The sequence below is a fragment of the Mauremys reevesii genome, linkage group 1, assembly GCF_016161935.1.
Source record: "Mauremys reevesii isolate NIE-2019 linkage group 1, ASM1616193v1, whole genome shotgun sequence".
NCBI classification, from domain to species: Eukaryota; Metazoa; Chordata; order Testudines; family Geoemydidae; genus Mauremys; species Mauremys reevesii.
The window spans coordinates 336,905,279-336,925,847 of record NC_052623.1 but is presented as its reverse complement, the minus strand read 5'-3'; the positions used below and the strand labels follow the sequence as shown (position 1 = coordinate 336,925,847).

General features: G+C 47.7%; 1 protein-coding gene across 23 annotated transcripts in view; it reads left to right on the top strand.

Annotated features, from left to right (window-relative positions):
- Positions 1-3,934, top strand: part of MAGI2 (membrane associated guanylate kinase, WW and PDZ domain containing 2) — a 1,074,597-nt gene extending 1,070,663 nt beyond the window's left edge. For 10 of the 23 annotated variants that reach the window (XM_039518176.1, XM_039518126.1, XM_039518238.1 and 7 more), the window contains one exon: positions 1,137-3,934. In XM_039518176.1, the coding sequence (XP_039374110.1) occupies positions 1,137-1,939 (803 nt within the window). In that variant the 3' untranslated portion in view covers positions 1,940-3,934. The remainder of the gene's footprint in view (positions 1-1,136) is intronic. The other 13 variants (XM_039518183.1, XM_039518214.1, XM_039518198.1 and 10 more) reach the window with 2 other exon arrangements.
- The last annotated feature ends 16,635 nt before the right edge of the window (positions 3,935-20,569 follow it).

Below are 20,569 nucleotides of genomic sequence, written 5' to 3'. Positions count from 1 at the left end.
TCTCCTTGAGTCCCATAATTGCATGGCTTTGTTCATCTTACTGAAAAGGTGGCAATTAGGGGACAACATTAACCAAGCTCAGAGACTTCTCTAGCCTCACGGTGGCAGGGGTGGGAGCCAGGCTGCCAAGCAGCTCCGATGAGTCTCAAACTGGCTGCCTGCCTTAAGATGAATCAAAAGAAATGTTGATCACTCACTCAAAGAGAAAGAAACACTGGCCTGACCAAGATAAGACACTTTATATTTTGCCAGTGGTTTGGGATGGATGTGCTGAAGTCTAATTAACTCACCTTTCAGCTCTTCTGAATCACATGTGGAGGGCCACATCCTGCACCATCCTATTCATGTGAGTTGTTCCAAAGAGGTTAGTGGGGGCGACTCATGAGAATAGAGACTTGCAGGATTGGGCCGAAGTATTTATGAAATGGAGAAGAACATGATGCCTCTGGGTTTCTTTGTGGCTCAACATATCCTAAGCACCATCTATCTTAAGAAAATGGGATCTACAGAATCTATCCAAATTCTGTTGAGGCAGAGTAACTGAGACAAAGTCAAGGGTGATAGCCAAGACTTCCCAGAGCCTGTATGTCCCAGAGCCTGTATGGCAGAACACTGTAGATACACTTTCAGAATACTAGGGCCCTAGACATTGCAATAGTATAGTTGATTAGAAAAAATTGGATTTGATTGATGACGTGGTCTGGACCACACATTTCTGCTGATTGTTGTATGCTTGTAGGGATATGTATAATAGAAAGCAGAAAGGCCTCTTCGTTTGTCCTTTGAGAGCAAAATTATATGGCTCACTAAGCAATCCACTATAATGGCACAAAACACATTTTGATTTCACCAGCATATGTCATTATTATTATACTTTTCATATACGCAACGAAAAGTTAAACCTATATCAACGCACTTGATATTTTCAGTACCAAATCCCACAGTTCTTACTCAGGCAAATCTGTTGATGTCATTTCTACCTCCCATATCCATTGATTTCAATGGGAGTTTTATCATCTAAGGGCTGCCAGATTTAGATCCAGTATGGGTTTTGGATATTGTAACTGATGCTTGAAATATATGGTCCAAGTTATGTGAATAATTCCTTAACTCCCTTCTCTTTGTTGTTATAACAGACGAACCAAACTCCTGGAGTTCTCTCTCTGCCACCTCCCCAGGTCTGCCGGAAATAGCTATTTCCCTCGATGACATAATCTCACCATTATCTTCATCACATCTAGCCCCACTCTCTGACCCTTCTCACCAGATAAACCCAGAACCAAGATGGGATATCAAGAGGGAACATGATGTAAGAAAACCAAAGGAGCTTTCGGCAAATGGCCACAAAAAGAAAAGGTTAGGAGAGCAAAGAGAAAGGTCAGCAAGCCCTAAAAAGGTAGACAGGACAAAGCATGAAGAGGCTTCTAGGAAAGGATACTCAGAAGGCAAAAAAAAGACCACTGGTGGTGGCAGGCCCACCTCCGAAAGTAGGGCAGTGGGACAGAGTGTTACGATCGAGGCTGGAGCAAGAGAGCATGTATGTGCCGGAATCAATGATGAACAACTTGGGAGATCCAAGAAGCCGGAAGGCAAGAAGGATGGATCTCTCAGTATGAAAGAAGATCACAGATCTGGAAATAACACGGACAAGAAATCAGCTGCAGCTTCTGAACATGTCAAGCTTGATTTAGTTGGTGCTACAAAGACATACAGTAGCAATAGCTGCAGCTCACATGGAAGTGATATGGACCAGAACAAGAGGGACCCTGATGGGAAACCCAGTGAGTTCTCCAGGAAGGGACATCTCCATTCCATTAACACGCGCAGCATCAACAATACAGTTCGGAAGGCAACTGTCTCACCAGGCCCATGGAAAATTCCTGGCTCGGATAAGCTACCTAGTGTACTAAAGTCTGGCACTTCTGCCATGAGCAGATAAATAAATGAACTGTTGCCCTCTAACTGTTTCACACTGATGCAGAACCATCCTTCTTAGCTTCTGTCTCACATTGATTTATTTTAATTTATTTTAACTCTCACACATATACACAAAACACTGAGGAATGGAAACATTAATGTGTAATTCCATGACAATGTGCACAATGTCTAATAAGTTCAAGCAGCATATAGTCAACATGGAGATTTAAAACTGACCCTAAAGTCCCCAGTTCCATTTTAGGGACTTTGGCAGCTATGGAAGAAACCAAAACAATACGAAGGACAATATGTCAGAGAAAGACAGTGCAGTGTAGCTTTAGTATTTTTATTCCACTGCATGAAGGACTTGGATTTAGTTCAAACTTTATATCAAGGAACTGGAACAAGTTAGAGCAATCCCAAACTGGAACATCGCCTTAAATAAAACTGCACGAAGCAAGCTGAAACTGAGCAAGGATAGTTTAACTGAGCGAAGATGTTGTAAATACGTTGTTCTCAACATATCTAGACAAGGGTTGAAGGGTTTCTTTGAAACTGTACGCCCATGACATGTCTCCATTGTTAACAATTTGGAATAGTCCACATGATACCCAGCAGCATTGTTCACTTCATGTGTTGAGTTGGGGAATCTAGTGGATTAGTTGGTGTGATCGCATTTCTACTGCCATTTTGTGAACAAATCATATTTCTGTACATTGGAAAGGAGTTAGGGTGCAGTTGTAGTTGCAAATTATCCTCAAAAGCGATTTACCACAGGTTCCCCTAATATTACAAGTAGCACAGAAACGTCAATTGGGCAAGCTCAAAACTGAGACTTACAGTTACAAGACCCAGGATGATTCTTAAAAGAAAAAAAAGCTGCAGTTTCCTTAAAAAAAGGTCTTTCTCTCCCACAGAAAACAATCACAGTGCTATATTTCATACATCGTACAGACTTTAGTCAAGGCATCTTTAAGTTTTGGCAGCTCAGACGCTTTTAATGCACACGCTAACACAGATGAGACTTGTTTCCAAGATAAAAGTTCTTAGTTCATTATATTTTCATCAGCGGAATTTTCTCTCTCTTTTATTTCCATCTTACTTGTTTCTCTGTCTCAAATTTCAAGTCTCAAGTCCACCTTCCTGGGGAAGGATTCCAAATGCCATGAGTCACTATTCTGTCCCCAGTAGGTTTCTTGTTTTGCCAAAAAGCTCTGGATAATAATACACTGGTTGTTTAAAAAATGTTGATGCTATTTTCAGAAATTGATCGACATCAGTATGCTAGCAAACTCTGATCTTCATCTGCTCTGCTCAAGAGTCACATTCAGATCATCATTATCCAAACAGGTCAGCACATAACAATATGTCTCATACACTGCACTAGACTCATTCTCCCCTTAGAATGTGTAGGCATGTTTCTTCCTGTCAATTATTTAAAAAGTCTCAAACAAAGGATTTTGCAGCTTTTAAAACCTTTTTTTAAGAACAACTCCATTTATCATATTTAAAAAAGCACAAATCCATGTAGCTGTTGACAACTTTTATTTAATTAAAAAAAAAATCTTTATCCCCTGAACTAGAAATCCAATATAATTTGCCATTAATTTATTGAATTGGATTTTGGACAATGCTTCAGTAGTATAGATGCACGTCCTGGTATCTTATTTTCTATGTGTAAAGAAACAAATCATAAAACCTGGAAAACAATTGAGATTATGCTTGCATAAACTCTAATTTGCACAGTTCACAGCTACTCCTTGTGCAGTAATTGCTTTATGCGGCTGTAATCAATAACCTGTGAAGACAGCACATCATCTAAACCCCATTCCAAATAATATTTCTGTGTAGTGTTAGCTGTGAATTTACCCTGTACAGCTCTCTCTCTATAAATATAATTCCATGTATTAATAGTCACAGAAAGGCTGTAAGTGAGCAACTATTTTTATGAAACGCACCACTATGGATAAATTAACTTTTACAGAAATCTTGTTTACTGTATGATAATCTAAACCACTGTCAAATAAAATATATATATCCAAAAATCTTTTTTTCAACTGTACATACTGTGTATTAATTTTGAGTGTTTTTTTAGGTGGGCTACCAAGAAATAAATGTTTGCATGCATTGGACTGGAAATAACACAGTTTCATTATGCAAAACATCTTGCCTTGCTGATTTTTTATTCAGAGGAAGAATATAATTTCTGAATTAAAATGCAGGCAGGCAGTACAGATACCAGAAAGACAAACAGCAAAAAATCTAGAAACAGCAAAAAATCACTTTTGGCAAATCCCCCACCCCCGGAAAAAACTCAACTCTCCCTCCCCCCGCTCATGAGATATAAAAAATAGAGATGATCAGCCCCACAGCACTGGAAGTCATCGTTTGTGCTTATCTAATGTGGACAATTGGAATTTGGCAGTTTGAGCACTATAAATGTTTGCTGAGTGGCTTGTGGGGCATGATTTAAGTACCAAGTTACCTGATAGAAACCGTCTATCAGAATATATCAGGAAACATCAGAGAGTAATTTTGTTGTATTGAATGGATTTAGGACACTAATGTATGTTATGGGGGCCTTCTCCTGCTCCCATTGAGCTTAATGGAAAAACTCCCATTAAAGTCCGTGGGCGCAAGATTCGGCAAGGATTATTATGTAATTTGCTAACTCACGACACCTTAGAACCATGGACACTAATAACTAGAGTTAATGAGGAAATAGAGTTGATTCCTACAGATACAATGTTCTTTCACTTAAATGTTTGGAATCTGGAAAATTTCAGTTTTCCATTTTCAGTATTTGGATTTTTGGCAGGGCTGGAATGCCCCTCTCTCCTTTTTTCCTTTGGACCCCTTTTTTCCATTGGTAAAAGACAGAGGAAGTCACTGGTTAGCAACTGTTTCCCAACTTTGTCTAACTGGAAAACAAAAAAAATGAGAATAATAGGCTTTTTTTTCCACTCTCCCTGCTTTTTAAAAGTTTTTCTTCGTGGGGGTGGGTGTATGTGTGTGTGAAATGGAGGCGAGAGGTCTAATAAAGGAGGGGGAATCCAGAAACCAAAAATGAAAACCTGATTTGTTTCATTGGGGGGGGCGGGTGAATTAAAAAATAGCATTTTAAGTTGAAGCAAAACAAAAATATGGCTTGTTTCAAATGGCAGTTCAAAATTAAATGAAACTTTTGTTTTGAAATTTCCTGAAAGAAAAATCAAAATTTTTTATTTAAACTACAGTTTGCCTGGAAAAAAAATATTTTCAATTAAACCTCATTTGTCAGCAGGAAAATTTTCCACATGAATATTTCTCACCAGTTGCACTAATAACTTTGTTGTTTTTTACTATTACAATACCTAGCAAAACAAATACACCATGGCTTTAGACCTCTGGACATAAGTGTCAATCATTCCCATGTCTAGACTGTTGAATAAGGGTCTGATTCAAATTCCACTGAAGTCAATGAGAATCCGTCCATTGACTTCAAAGCAGTTTGGAACAGATTCTAAATTTGGAGCACTGAGTGTTTCCCTCACGTTTACATACTTATTGCATTTCCTATTAGTAATGATACACAGCAAGCGATGCATTTCCCAGGGGATTGTTTTACTTCCAGAGAAATTAAAATTCACCCTGTTTTTGGACTCCTCTTATAATACAGCCTGAACCATCATGTTATCACTCAGAAACATGTTGCCCTTAATGTTGTTTTTGCTTATACATCGTTTGATACCAATCTAGTAGCATGGGAGAGTGAATAGTTACACAGATTTTTCCACTTGCAGCATGTAACATAATTGGCTGTACACTGAGAAACAGCTCCTTAACAGCAGAGCCTATTGTTATAGCCGAATAGCATGCATGTGATCGGAAAAATGCAGATTTGGGGGGAGGATTTTGGCAAAATTAGCACTTTCTCCCTAGAGCTGTAGCATTGCTGTGAGGAGTTGAGTGGCATGAGGCATAGTCTGTTTATCTCTTCACTTGATTAATGGCTGATATTTGGAGGGATGGAGAAAGTCTTATTAAAATGCTACCTATGTTATTAAGGAGAACTGCCCACACTGACCTCAGGGCAGGTTTAACTATTGTTTATATAGCACTCAGAGTGTTCGTGGTGTTCAAGGTCTGATGTAATGAGCTGCAGAAAGGCAGATCTTTTATATAGATCAGCTGTGCTTGGTAGGGTAACAAGCCCCAGCTGCTTTCGCTCACCATTCATGCGGCATTTCTCTATCTGGTTCCACCCCAATACGGATCTGACAGGGAAAATGGAGGTTAGAGCCTGGGCTCTTGCTGGACATGCCCTGCAATGGGGCCTCACAGGTTGGGTGTCACACAGACAAATAAGGAAACAACGTGCTAGCGTTAGGCGGAGGCACTTACATTCAAACAAGCTTGATAGAAACTCAGAAAAATCCCTCGAGCTGCACAGTCTTTTCAACTGATGCCTTTTCTTTTAGTGCTTGTGAATGGTGCTCAACTAATGGCCATGGAGCCTGACAGGCTCTGTTACCTACAGGGCTGAGACATATGGGCAGAGGCACTGCAGGTTTCCCCACAATGTCCACCCCATGTTTCAACCCTGAACAGGAGGGGCCACCTGTACAGGTGCGAGTCTAGCTCAGTCCCCATATCTATTTAGGCGATGGCCTTGCTACGGGGCCCTTTAAGTGCTGACTCAACAAGGGGGCCCTTTAGTGCTGACTAGAAATGATTGGGCAATGTAAATATTTGTCCAAAGGGAACTGGCCTAACACCAACTACCCAGCTCATAATACATAGGTCTAACCATGGCCCCATTTCTCTTCTCCCATTCAGCGCTAAACCAACTGAATGTGCCATTTACACCATTGCCCTGAGTTCCTCTCTTTCAGCTCCAGCCCAAAGCCCGTTCAATCTGGTTTCATCGTCTCCATTCCACTCTGAAAGTTAAAGAACTTTGCATCGGAAGCTGCCCCAGATTCTCACAGCATTATTTGACTTCTCAATAATGGAACCAGTGTAGTCACAGGGCTGAGATTAAATGCTCAGTTACCTTAATCATTAACACAGCTATAGAGTCCAGGGTTTTTTGGATACTGATGGCCATTGTCAACACTCTTGTGTCTGGCTCATTTATTCATGTTTTACTTAGAAGTGTTCTGACTCTGTCAGTTTTGTGAGGCCTACTGGCTCTTCCATTGTCATGCACCAGCTGAGAAGGTGATGCTCCTGTAGATACATATTAGGCAGCCATGCTTTTTTTGTCCATTGTTCTCTGCCATACATACCATAGGTGGGACTATAGTACTTACACAGAGCTCTCACCACCACACAAGTAGTGCTAGTTTGCCTAAGTAAATGCATTATTACCAAGGACTTCTTGGAAGTTAGTAGTTTCTGGATGTACACCAGTGCAGGAGATTGGAATTTGATCCGGTCCCCTGAGTAGTATAATTAAATACTGCATCTCCATTTGTGTTAATAAGTATAATGTCCTATACGCTGTATGAAGGTTGAGACCAAGTCAGAGCCCTTTGTCTTCACAGCTAGCCTTTTCCAGGTTACATTTCAGTTGGAAGTAACAACCAATATAATAGTTCTTCATGCTACCAGTAACACCACATTGTGCTCATGGAAGTTTTAATCTTCAATGCAATTAACTCCAACAAGACTCTGCTGAGTTAAGAAGGTATTATGATCCCCATTTTACAGATGGGGAAACTGAGGCTGAGACGTTAAAGTTGCAAAGGGCCAGAGGGCGTCTGTGGCAGTGTCAGGATCAGAACTCATAAGTTCATGATTTTCAATCCTGAGTTCAAGCCATAGCTCCCGCTAAGATGTTGCCATTCTTTATTTAGGACTGCCTTGTCTGCTTCTGTAGCCACCTATCTTCTCTGCCTCATTGGCCGCTACTCTGTACAATCAACTAAATACAGTGAGCCCTTTGGACAATTAATTGCCATTCCCAAGGGTTGGATTGCACTCCAGATTCTGGACTGATGTCAAACAGTAGCACAGGTCAAGGATTTTTCCTGTGGCCTGATCCCACAAGCACTCCAAGCACAGAAGTCCTATTGATTCCTTTGGGAGTTCTATGCATGGAAGGCTTACAGGGTCAGGCTTTTACAATGGCCATAACTCCTGATAGTTTATTATCACTTCTTTCTAGGTAACCATAACCACAATTCACCAACATCATAGAGCCTGCTCCAGTTTCCTGAAAGGTCAGTCAGATCTGAGTGTGCAATGTTTTGAATTGGGGGGTGAGGGGAAGAGAGGTTACTTACCTGGTACAGTAATTGGAATTCTTTGAGATGCTTAACTCCTCTGGGTGCGCCACTTCAGGTGTGCATGTGCCCTTGTGTCTCCAATCAGAGATTTTCAGCAGCAGTGCCTGTTTGGTCCATGCATTCACCCTAGCTAGCCTCATGTCCATACTGAGAGTATATAGGGCTTCAACAGACAAAGCACCCTTGGTTCCTTCTATACCACACAGATAAGCCTGTGAAGCAGCGGGGGGAAATGGGAGGTGCTGCTGGAGATCCCATCAGAACAAACATCTCAAAGAACTCCAGTTACTGTACAAGGTAAGTAACCTCTCCTTCTGCTTCAAGTAATATCCTTATGGGTTCTCCAGGGGACTCCCAATCAGTATTCCTCACAGGAGGAGAGGGCTTCACAGTAGGATCTGAAGCTGACTGCAGAACAGCAGACCCAAATGCAGCATTCACTCGGGATGCATTCACCAAAACATAGTGACTTGAGAATGTGTGGCTGGAAGCCAATGTGGGGGCTTTGCAGATTTCTGATATAGGTGCCCACCAGTAGGGCAACAGAGGTGGACTGAGAGCTGGAGGAATGATCTATTAACTTTTGCATGTCATGGGACATCAGCAGCTTTGTAGCAGGAGAGGGTACAACTGCAAACCCATTTGGAAAGTCTCACACCTGTACCCATCCAGAATTTAACTCTATCCACAATGGAAACAACTCATTGAGGAGAAGCCTCCACAGGTCTAGGTCTGTCCAAATAGAAGGCGAGGGCTCTCCTAATGTCCAAGGTGTGAAGGATGGCATCCTCCTTAGACTAATGAGATTTACAGTGAAAAACAGGAAGATGCCTAGTCTGAAATATGAAAATCTGAGGTGACTTTAGGTAAGAACAGGGATGTGGTCAGAGGGATACTTTATCTTTGAAGAAAACAATAAAAAAACTGGCAGTGGTTGGAGCGCTCATTTGGACTTGAGTAATCGAATTTGTCAGAGTAAGAAAATGGGCTTCTGCTAGGTAAGCTCTAGCTGTTGTAGCATCCAGGATGGCCCCTAATAAAAGACGGTTACTCACCGTAGTAACTGTTGTTCTTCGAGATGTGTTGCTCCTATCCATTCCATGTAGGTGTGCGCGCGGCGCGTGCACGGCTCTTCGGAACATTTTTACCCTAGCAACTCCGGCGGGCCGGCTGGGCGCCCCCTGGAGTGGCGCCGCCATGGCGCTGAATATATACCCCAGCCAGCCCATCCACTCCTCAGTTCCTTCTTGCCGGCTACTCCGACAGTGGGGAAGGAGGGCGGGTCTGGAATGGATAGGAGCAACACATCTCGAAGAACAACAGTTACTACGGTGAGTAACCATCTTTTCTTCTTCGAGTGATTGCTCCTATGCATTCCATGTAGGTGATTCCCAAGCCTTACCTAGGCGGTGGGGTCGGAGTGAGACGTGGCAGAGTGTAAGACTGCGGAGCCGAAGGCTGCATCGTCTCTAGATTGCTGCACCAACGCGTAGTGGGAAGCGAAGGTGTGTACAGAAGACCAGGTGGCCGCTCTACAGATGTCCTAGATGGGGACATGGGCCAGGAAGGCGGCCGACGAGGCATGCACCCTCGTCGAGTGAGCGGTGAGGCGGCATGGAGGCACGCGAGCAATCTCATAGCATGTCCGGATACATGCCATCACCCAGGAGGAAATCCGCTGCGAGGAGACCGGCTTGCCTTTCATGCGGTCGGCAACTGCTACAAACAGCTGTGGCGAACGCCGGAAGGGCTTCGTCTGCTCGATATAAAAAGCGAGGGCCCTGTGGACGTCCAGGGTGTGAAGCTGTTGCTCACGAGGTGAGGCGTGCGGCTTCGGGAAGAAGACCGGAAGGAAGATCTCCTGATTGAGGTGAAAGGCTGACACCACCTTAGGGAGGAAGGCCGGGTGTGGTCGAAGCTGCACCTTGTCTCCGTGGAATACGGTGTATGGTGGACTAACCGTTAATGCACGGAGCTCAGAAACTCGTCTTGCCGATGTAATTGTGACTAGGAAGGCTGTCTTCCAGGAGAGGTAGAGTAGAGAGCACGTGGCCAGGGGCTCGAAGGGCGGTCCCATAAGCTTGGCCAGAACGAGATTTAAATCCCAGGTCAGGGTAGGACGCCGCACCAGCGGGTATAAGCGGTCCAGGCCTTTAAGGAAGCGGGAAACCATCTGGATGGAGAAGATGGACCGACCTCCCATGGATGGATGAAAGGCGGACACTGCTGCCAGGTGCACCTTCAAGGAGGAGACCGCAAGACCTTGTTCTTTAAGGTACCAGAGGTAGTCCAGGATTGTAGGGATAGGGACTAGGAAGGGATTATGGCCGCGCTGATCGCACCAGAGCGCGAAACGCTTCCATTTCGCGAGGTAGGTGGAGCGAGTGGAAGGCTTCCTGCTTTCAAGTAGGACTTGCTGTACTGCCACCGAACAGTCCCTCTCTGCGTGCGTCAACCACGCAGGTACCAAGCTGTAAAATGGAGGGACTGTAGGTTCAGGTGGCAGAGTCTGCTGAAGTCCTGTGTGATGAGGTCCGGCCATAACGGAAGGGGAACGGGATCCCGAACGGAGAGCTCGAGCAGCAGGGTGTACCAGTGCTGCCTCGGCCCGGCCGGAGCGACGAGTATTACGTGGGCCCTGTCCCTCCAAAGCTTGAGTAGCACCCGGTGTGTGAGCGGGAACGGAGGGAAGGCGTATAGGAGGTGATCCGTCCAGGAGCAGAGGAATGCGTCCGACAGGGAGCCTGGGGAGCGACCCTGGTACGAACAAAACAGGTGACACTTCCTGTTCTCCTTGGAGGCAAACAGGTCTATCTGGGGAAACCCCCACCTCCGGAAAATTGTGTGCACCACATCCGGACGAAGAGACCACTCGTGGGAGAGGAACGATCTGCTGAGACGGTCGGCCAGCGTGTTCTGCACTCCTGGAAGAAAGGACGCTTCCAGGCGAATCGAGTGGGTCATGCAGAAGTCCCACAGGAGCATCGCTTCCTTGCAGAGCAGGGAGGAGTGAGCTCCGCCCTGCTTGTTCACATAAAACATCGCCGTCGTGTTGTCCGTGAACACCGCCACGCAGCGGCCTTGCAGACGGGCGCGGAAGGCGAGACACGCCAAGCGGATCGCTCGCAGCTCCCGGACGTTGATGTGGAGGGAGAGCTCTTGGGACAACCAGAGACCCTGTGTGTGAAGGTCGCCCAGGTGAGCCCCCCATCCCAACGCCGAGGCATCCGTGGTCAGGGTGACGGATGGGCGAGGAGGGTGGAACGGGACTCCTGCACACACGACCTCTGGGTCCAGCCACCAGCTGAGCGAATCGAGGGTAGGCTTCATGACCATGACCACCATGTCTATGGGGTCGCGATGTGGGCGGTACACCGACGCCAGCCAAGATTGAAATGGGCGAAGGCGCAGCCTGGCGTGCGTGGTCACAAATGTGCAGGATGCCATGTGGCCCAGGAGGCGTAGGCAGGACCGAACCGTCGTCGTGGGAAAGGTGTGTAGGTCCCGAATGATGGAGACCATTGTCTGGTGCCGAGACTGAGGGAGGCAGGCCCTGGCTAAACTGGAGTCGAGGACCGTTCCGATGAACTCCACTCGTTGCGATGGAGTTAAAGTGGACTTCTCGGCATTGATGAGAAGGCCCAGAAGCCGAAATAGGGATAGTATTTCCGTCATCTGGTCCATTACCAGCTGTCGGGATGTCCCACGAACCAGCCAGTCGTCGAGATACGGGTAGACGTGTATGCGACGACGGTGGAGGGCTGCGGCAACCACTGCCATGCACTTGGTAAAGACCCTTGGCGCGGTGGACAGGCCGAAGGGCAGCACCGCAAACTGGTAGTGTGCGCTGTTGACCACGAAGCGCAGGTAGCATCGATGGGGAGGGTAAATCGCGACATGGAAGTATGCGTCCTTCATATCGAGGGCGGCAAACCAGTCTCCCAGATCCAGGGAGGGAATGATGGTCCCCAGGGTGACCATGTGAAACTTGAGCTTGAGCAGGTACCTGTTGAGCTCCCGGAGGTCCAGTATGGGTCAGAGACCTCCTTTCGCCTTGGGGATGAGAAAATATCAGGAATAAAATCCCCTGCCCCGCATGTTGTGCGGCACCTCCTCTATGGCCCCAAAGCTCAGCAGAGTCTCGACCTCTTGTAGGAGGAATTGCTCATGAGAGGGGTCCCTGAGGAGGGATGGGGAAGGTGGGTGGGAAGGAGGGGGCGAAACAAACTGAAGGCGGTAACCATACTGGATGGTGCAAAGGACCCAGTTGTCCGATGTTATTTGGGACCACGCCGGAAGGAAGTGGGAAAGGCGGTTGTAAAATAACGGGGTAGGATCCGGGAAGGAGACTGATGGGCCGTCCTCGGGCATCCCATCAAAAGGCCTGTTTGGGCCCTTGAGGGGCCTTGGAAGGGGCCTGGGCCTGGTTGCATCTGTTGCCCGATAGTCTACGGCGGTTTAGGTTAGCATGCCGACTATTATACGGCCTTGACCTGGCCTGGGTAAAGGGCCGGTAGGGCTGCTGCCGGAATGACCTCCTCTGGGTAGCCGGTGTGTGCATACCCAAGGTGCGAATGGCAATTCGACCATCTTTGAGGGTCTGAATTCTGGAGTCCGTTTTCTCCGAGAAGAGACCCTGAGTGTCGAACAGGAGGTCTTGAAGGGTGTACTGCACCTCAGGCGGCAAGGTGGAGGACTGCAGCCAGGAGATACGCCGCATGGTCACACCGGAGGCCAGGGTTCTGGCTCCTGAATCCGCCGAGTCCAGAGTGGCCTGGATGGAGGACCGGGAGGCTTTTTTGCCTTCTTCCAAGAGGGCCGAGAACTCTTGATGTGAGGCTGTTGGGATCAGCTCCGAAAATTTCGCCAGGGACACCAAGATGTCAAAGGTGTAACGAGCGAGAAGAGCCATCTGGTTGGCAATCCGGAGCTGGAGGCCTCCTGCCGAATAGACCTTCCGGCCCAACAGGTCCATGTGCCGTGCGTCTTTGGATTTTGGCACCGGAGCGGGCTGCCCATGCCTCTCCCTGTCATTTACGGACTGTACCACGAGGGAGTCCGGAGTCGGGTGGGTATAGAGGTACTTGTATCCGGTGGGCGGGACCGAGTACTTGCACTCCACGCCACGCACGCTGGGAGGGACGGACGCCGGTGACTGCCAGATGGTAGTGGCATTCCGCTGTATGGTGCGGATGAAGGGCAGGGCCACCCGCAGCGGGGCCTCAGCTCCAATGACGTTGGTCACCGAGTCGTCATCCTCCGGGACCTCCGCCACGGGGAAGTCGATAGCCTTTGCCACCCGGCGAAGGTGGTCTTGGTGGGCCCGCAAGTCAATAGGAGGGGGATCTGCCGTAGAAGCCCCCGCCACCGCCTCATCCGGCGAGGATGATGAGGACAGACCTTGGACAACCGCTTCTGGAGCTGGTTCTTCCAGGGGGTGTGAAGCCGCCTCGGACCCTGGATGCTGTACGGGACCAGGTGGCAACGGGGCCTCACCCGGTGGTGATGGGGGAGGTCTGCTCACCGTGGCTTCGGGCACCCTATGTTCGGCGCCCACGTGCCTCGGGGGAAAGGGGAGTCCTTGAGGCTCATGGAAGGCCCAAGAGACCCAAAAACCCCACTGCTGCATTCCGTGGTCCTGGCCTTGGGGGTCGGCCCGGAGATCTCTCCCGCTGCCCGCCTGAGAGGCGACTGAGGGCTGACGAAAGGCCAGGGCGGAGCAGAGGCGCTGAAAGAATGCGCCGTGGATGCCGGCAGTAGGTCCCTGGGCGGTGCCGAGGATCGGTGCCGGTCATCGCGGTGCCGGGATGGAGAGCGGGACCAGCGACTGTTGCGGTGCCAGGAGCTCGACCGTGACCTCGACCGACGGCATCGGGAGTGGCTTCAGGAGTCACGGTGCCGGGAACGGTACCGGGATCCGGACCTCCCTCGGTACCAACGGTAGGGTGACCGGGACCGGGAGCGTCTCCGGGAGTGCGACCGGTACCGCGATGTTGAGCGGTACCGGGACTGCGATCAGTGCTGAGACGGGGAGCGGTACCACGATGGTGAACGGTGCCAAGATCTGGAACGGCGTGGCAGTGACCGTCTGCGGGGCCGGGAGCGGGACCGGGACCGACGTCTCTCTCGTCCGTCGGGGGAGGCGGCCGCATCATCGCCGGCTTGCCCACTGACTGAACAGCCCGCACCGGCGGTGCCGGGGGCCGGAGGCTCGGTGCCTCTGTGAGCTCGATGAGCTCTCTCGCCGTCGAGAATGTCTCGGGCGTGGACGGGAGCTGCAGCTCAACTGCAGTTGGCACCAGGGAGCAGGGTGGTACCGGACTCAACGGCTCTTGCGGCGCCGGAGTCGACGGTACCGTGCACGGTTTGTGCACCGCCGCAGCCGGTACCGGAGGGGCCGGTGGTGGCTGGGCAAGCGGTCCGGTAGCATGCGGCTTGGAGGCCATCTGCACCGTCTTTCGTTTCCTCGCTGGAGAGAGGGAACGGTGCCGGGACGCCGGTGCCGGCTGCGGAGCTCGAGCAGTCTCGGTACCGGAGCGACTCGGGGCCGCCGGTGCGCTGCGCGCCGATAACGATTTCGGTGCCGCTGGGGTCGGCGCGGGAGGTTGAAGTGTCACCTCCATAAGGAGCTGCTTTAGGCGAGTGTCCCGCTCATTTCTAGTTCTCGGCTTAAACGCCGTGCAGATGGGACACTTATCTGGACGATGGGTCTCCCCGAGGCAGCGCAGGCAGGAGTCGTGCAGGTCCCCGACAGGCATGTGCCGCTGGCAAGCCGCACAGGGCTTAAACCCCGGTGCCTTGGGCATGAGCCCGCACCGGTTGTGGAAGAAGAGGGGCTAAACCCCCCTAATTCCCTAACTATACTATATCTAACTAAACTTATTCAACTAATCTAACAACTAAACTAACTTAACCAACTATGTACACGTAGGAAATGGAGAAACGCTAGGGCTGTGGAGGTAAAGGAGCACTCCACTGTTCCAACTGGCTGTCACGGGCGGTAAGAAGGAACGGGTCGCCTGGGGTATATATTCAGCGCCATGGCGGCGCCACTCCAGGGGGCGCCCAGCTGGCCCGCCGGAGTTGCTAGGGTAAAAATGTTCCGAAGAGCCATGCACGCACGGCGCGCACACCTACATGGAATGCATAGGAGCAATCACTCGAAGAAGAACTCTATTTGCTTAGCAGATAAGAGAGAGAGGAATTCTTGGTGTTGAAGTCCTAGAAAGCTGAATAGGTTTGTAGCTCTCTTGATGGCAACTTGGACCTCAATGTAAAAACGTCCCTTCAGTAGCCAGTTATTGAGGTAGGGGAAGACAAAGCTGGGCAACAACTACTGTCAGAACCTTTGTAAACACCATGGGGGCAGTAGAAAGCTGAAGAGAAGCACTCGTATTGAAAGTGCACTTGACCAATGACGAATCATCAAGAAACGTCTTGTGAGAAGTGTTGCGATATAAAAATGCATCAAGGATTTCAAATCAATCCCCCGGATCCAGACATGGTATAATAGCTTCAAATGTTATCATCCTGAATTTCTGATAAATGTATTCAGCATCCTGGGATCTAGGGCTGGATCTCCATCCACCCTTCTTTTTGGGAACCAAAAGAATAAAACCCTTTCCCTCTATACTGGGGGGACCTGGTTCCATAGCTTCTATTCAGAGATGAGACAGAGCTTCTTGCCTCAGTACAGGTTTGTGAGGTGTGTCCCTGAAGAGGGACTGGGCAGGAATGTGGGATAAGTGCATGGAATGGAAATGGATGAAGTAGCACAATGTTATAACCTCCAGAACCCCTTGTCGGAAGTAATAAGCTCCCGTGAGTATGAAAATGGAAGAGATGATCTCCAAAAGATGGGAAGGTGTGGGCAGGATAATGCAGGTTGAAATCCAAAAGGTGGGCATGTTCATGATCTCCCACCAAGATATCAAAATGAACACTGGGCCGATGAAGACAATTGCATTGACACAGGTGGAGCAGCTGAAATTTTCCACTTTTGCACCCTACTTTTCTTTTTATGATGCTCCAATGATCTGTGGTAAGTAGGGAATTGAGATGGGGGGGGTGTCTGTGTGTCATCTGTGATCTACTAAATCTCCTCTTGTTTGCAGATGTGATTCCAAGTGAGTGAAGGGTTGTCATCAAATCTTTAAGAGAGTGCAAGGATTCATCTTTGGACTCACTAAACAGCTTGAGTCCATCAAATGGAAGGTCCTTGACCATGCTTTGAACCTCACTTGGGATTCCCAAGGACTGCAACCAAGAGGCTCTGTGCATTACAAAAGACATAGAAATGGAGCAAGCTGCCCTACCAGTTGTGCCGAGGGAGTGCTGTTCTCTCCAGGAGCTAATCTTCAGCAATGATGGCCTGAGTCTGTTCCCTCTGCTTCTGGGGCTGTGTTCAATAAAAGAGTTAAATTTGTTATAGTTGAAGTTGTACTTAGCAAGAGGTGCATAGTAACTAGCAATACTGAATTGCAGGATGGCAGATGCAACTGAAGAGGTCTATGCTTCTGGTCCTTATCAGGTGGGGTAGTTTTTGAACAATGTTGCCTATTGTGTTCATTCACTGTTTCCACAACCAGAGATTAGGCGCTGAACCTCTAGATAAACCCTAGATAGGGGGGTGGGCTTCATCCCAAGCTACCAGCTTCATCCTGAGCTCCAGGCCAAGTTGCAACTTCAAAGCACTGTCTAGTGCTCAAGCATGAGCCCTACCAACCCAACCGAGGCTGAGAGGCTGGCTCCTGCTGGCTGTGTAAACGTACCCAAAATGTCCCTTGAAGCAAAAGCTCCGGGGGAATCAGGCCAAGGTTGATCATCAAAACAACCTTGACTAGAAATGCCGGAGTCCAAAGAGCTGTCCTTCTATAGACTAAAGGAGAGGCAGACAAAGGTCAAGTAGAAGATTGTCTGATATGTCCCATGGGTATCAGGAAACCATTTGCTACAAGCAGTTGATGTGGTACTGGGAATCTTCTCACACTCAGTAAAGGACATTCAGGTTCATCACCATAGACAAGCAGGTCTTTGGAGCATCTGTATTCCTGCAGTACTGAGTGGATCTGCACAGAAACCTGATGAGTCTGAGCAGTAGGAGCCTGAGGTACTGAGGACAGTGCAGAGTGCGTCACTACAGATTGATGGGTAGATCTTGCTACTGTAGATATCTCTGAAGGTCACCGTCAGTAGCATTTTCAGCATCTCTGGAGTCCTTAGCATCTCAATCATCTTTAGAGCAATGAGTACTAGAGGGTTTGGCTGTACTTATGGGTTGAGATGCAGACATACCAACACACCTTTTGTACGGAGACCACTTGGGCCTTCAGCAGTACCCTTCGTGGGCATGAGGGCTCCAGTAGGGCACATTTCTTGTGGCCAAGTTCATTGGTAAAAGATGTGGAGATCCTTTTGGCAGAATATTGGGTGGATTACCCACAGATCTCTCTCACAATGGTCTAGAAGGTAACTGAGTTGCGGAAGTCAAGGAGGTGCTGTGGTCACTTGAAGACATCTGCACGGAGGGGGTTTCGAGGTGTGAATCTGATGCAGGTCAGAGAGAATGCTCCATCATAAGGAGATGAAGCTTTACCTCCCTGTCTCTCCTAGAACAGCTCTTGAATCCTGTGCAAATCTTGGACTTGGATGGTACATGAGTAGCTCCCAGACAGTGGATACACTGCAAATGGCTGTCACTAACTGTGGTGGAATCCCAGCAAGTAAAGCAACACATGAATCCTGAATATTTAAGCATTTCACAAGGGAAAAAAGCTCTTTTGGGGAAAGAGAGATCCCCTGGAAAAGGGGGTGGGGGAGGCAAAGCCTCCCAAAACACACACACACATACAGAATAAAACTAAACTATTAAAAATAAAAACAGTTAAACTAGTCTGTTAGGACGAGAAACAACCGGTAGCTAGCTAAAGCAGCAAGCACCACTGACTGCTCCATCTCAGGTCATAGGCAGTTGACATGGAACTGAGGTTGGTTTGTGCATCACAGCCCTGTATACTGTTAATATGGGGCACAAAGATAGTGGGGGGGGCGTATGTGTGGACTGAACACGCACTACTGCTGAAAATTTCCGATGGAAGGAGCATGGACAAGTGGCCATCCAGCAGAACATTACTCGAAGAAGAACGTGAAGGTCCTAAACTTTAGGAGCACAAATATGCCACAATGCACCAAAGCAGCAAATAGGTACTAATATGCTGACAGGTAGTATGTGATGGCACCACATATTTATATACTATATTGGAAAATACTCTACATGCTGAGATTATTATATTCGCATAATATGTACCTATGTTCTTCCCCTCTTCAGGCACCTCTGCTTTTCACTGTGATGTGTGTTAAAATGGACTCCTGACAACATTTCAGCAGTTTGCCACTATGGGTATGTTATAAAATGTTTATTTCTACCAGACCACATGTGGCCTCTCTTAGGGCAGGTCTACACTAAGGGCGGGGGTCGAACTAGGGTACGCAAGTTCAGCTACGTGAATAGCGTAGCTGAACTCGAAGTACCCTAGTTCAAACTACTTACCCGTCCAGACGCCGCGGGATCGAAGTCCGCGGCTCCAAGGTCGACTCCACCACCGCCGTTTGCAGTGGTGGAGTACTGGAGTCGACTGGAGCGCGTGGGGAGTTCGAACTATCGTGTCCAGATTAGACGCGATAGTTCGAACTCCGAGAAGTCGAACTCACCGCGTCGACCTGGCAGGTAAGTGTAGACTAGCCCTTGGAAACAATATTCTGGCCCTGGATCGTTACAGATTTTTTTTCCTTATGTTATTTTTTTTGTGCGGATCCCATGAGCGCAAGCACTTGCTCTTGGGCTTTAATAGATGGAGTATCTTGCCAACTTTAATCACTTCAAAGTTTTGGGCTGTTAATTTCCTTCATTTTTTAATGAATGCTGCAGGTTCTAAATATTTGTGTCATTTCATTTTTATTAGCTTAATTATTTTAATTGCTTGGAAAAAAACATTTTGAAAAGCTTTTCTAAAAGGACGATTCAGATTATTTTTAAAACTAAGTCGAAGTTTCTCAAGGAAGTAGGGGCAGTGACCTTTCCATTCACTTCCCAGGGATTATGGGGAACACCATCTGAGGGGCTCTCCTTTACTTCCTGGGATGTAGGTGCAATTGCACTTATATTCTACTGCCCACCTGGCATCAGAATTACACATAGAGGGAGTAAGAAGGCGCTTGGCTGCCCTTCCCAAGACATGAAGAAGAGGATCTATATACACCCACCCACCATTGACAGAACTACAGGGATTATTGTGTGATACTGATGAGGAACAACCCTGGGGCAGCATGACCTCCTCCCCCACCACATGCCCTTGATCCCCCACACACATACACCCTTCAGGCCTTCACACATCTCACCAACATAAGAACATAAGAATGGCCGTACCGGGTCAGACCAAAGGTCCATCCAGCCCAGTATCCTGTCTACTGACAGTGGCCAATGCCAGGTGCCCCAAAGGGAGTGAACCTAACAGGCAATGATCAAGTGATCTCTCTCCTGCCATCCATCTCCACCCTCTGACAAACAGAGGCTAGGGACATTCCTTACCCATCCTGGCTAATAGCCATTAATGGACTTAACCTCCATGAATTTAACCTGTTCTCTTTTAAACCCTGTTATAGTCCTAGCCCTCACAACCTCCTCAGGCAAGGAGTTCCACAAGTTGACTGTGCACTGCATGAAGAACTTCCTTTTATTTGTTTTAAACCTGCTGCCCATTAAATTCATTTGGTGGCCCCTAGTTCTTGTATTATGAGAATAAGTAAATAACTTTTCCTTATCTACTTTCTCCACATCACTCATGATTTTATATACCTCTATCATATCCCCCCTTAGTCTCCTCTTTTCCAAGCTGAAAAGTCCTAGCCTCTTTAATCTCTCCTCATATGGGACCCTCTCCAAACCCCTAATCATTTTAGTTGCCCTTCTCTGAACCTTTTCTAATGCCAGTATATCTTTTTTGAGATGAGGAGACCACATCTGTATGCAGTATTCAAAATGTGGGGGTACCATCAATTTATATAAGGGCAATAAGATATTCTCCATCTTCTTCTCTATCTCCTTTTTAATTATTCCTAACATCCTGTTTGCTTTTTTGACCGCCTCTGCACACTGCGTGGACATCTTCAGAGAACTATCCATGATGACTCCAAGATCTTTTTCCTGATTCGTTGTAGCTAAATTAGCCCCCATCATATTGTATGTATAGCTGGGGTTATTTCTTCCAATGTGCATTACTTTACATTTATCCACATTAAATTTCATTTGCCATTTTGTTGCCCAATCACTTAGTTTTGTGAGATCTTTTTGAAGTTCTTCACAGTCTGCTTTGGCCTTAACT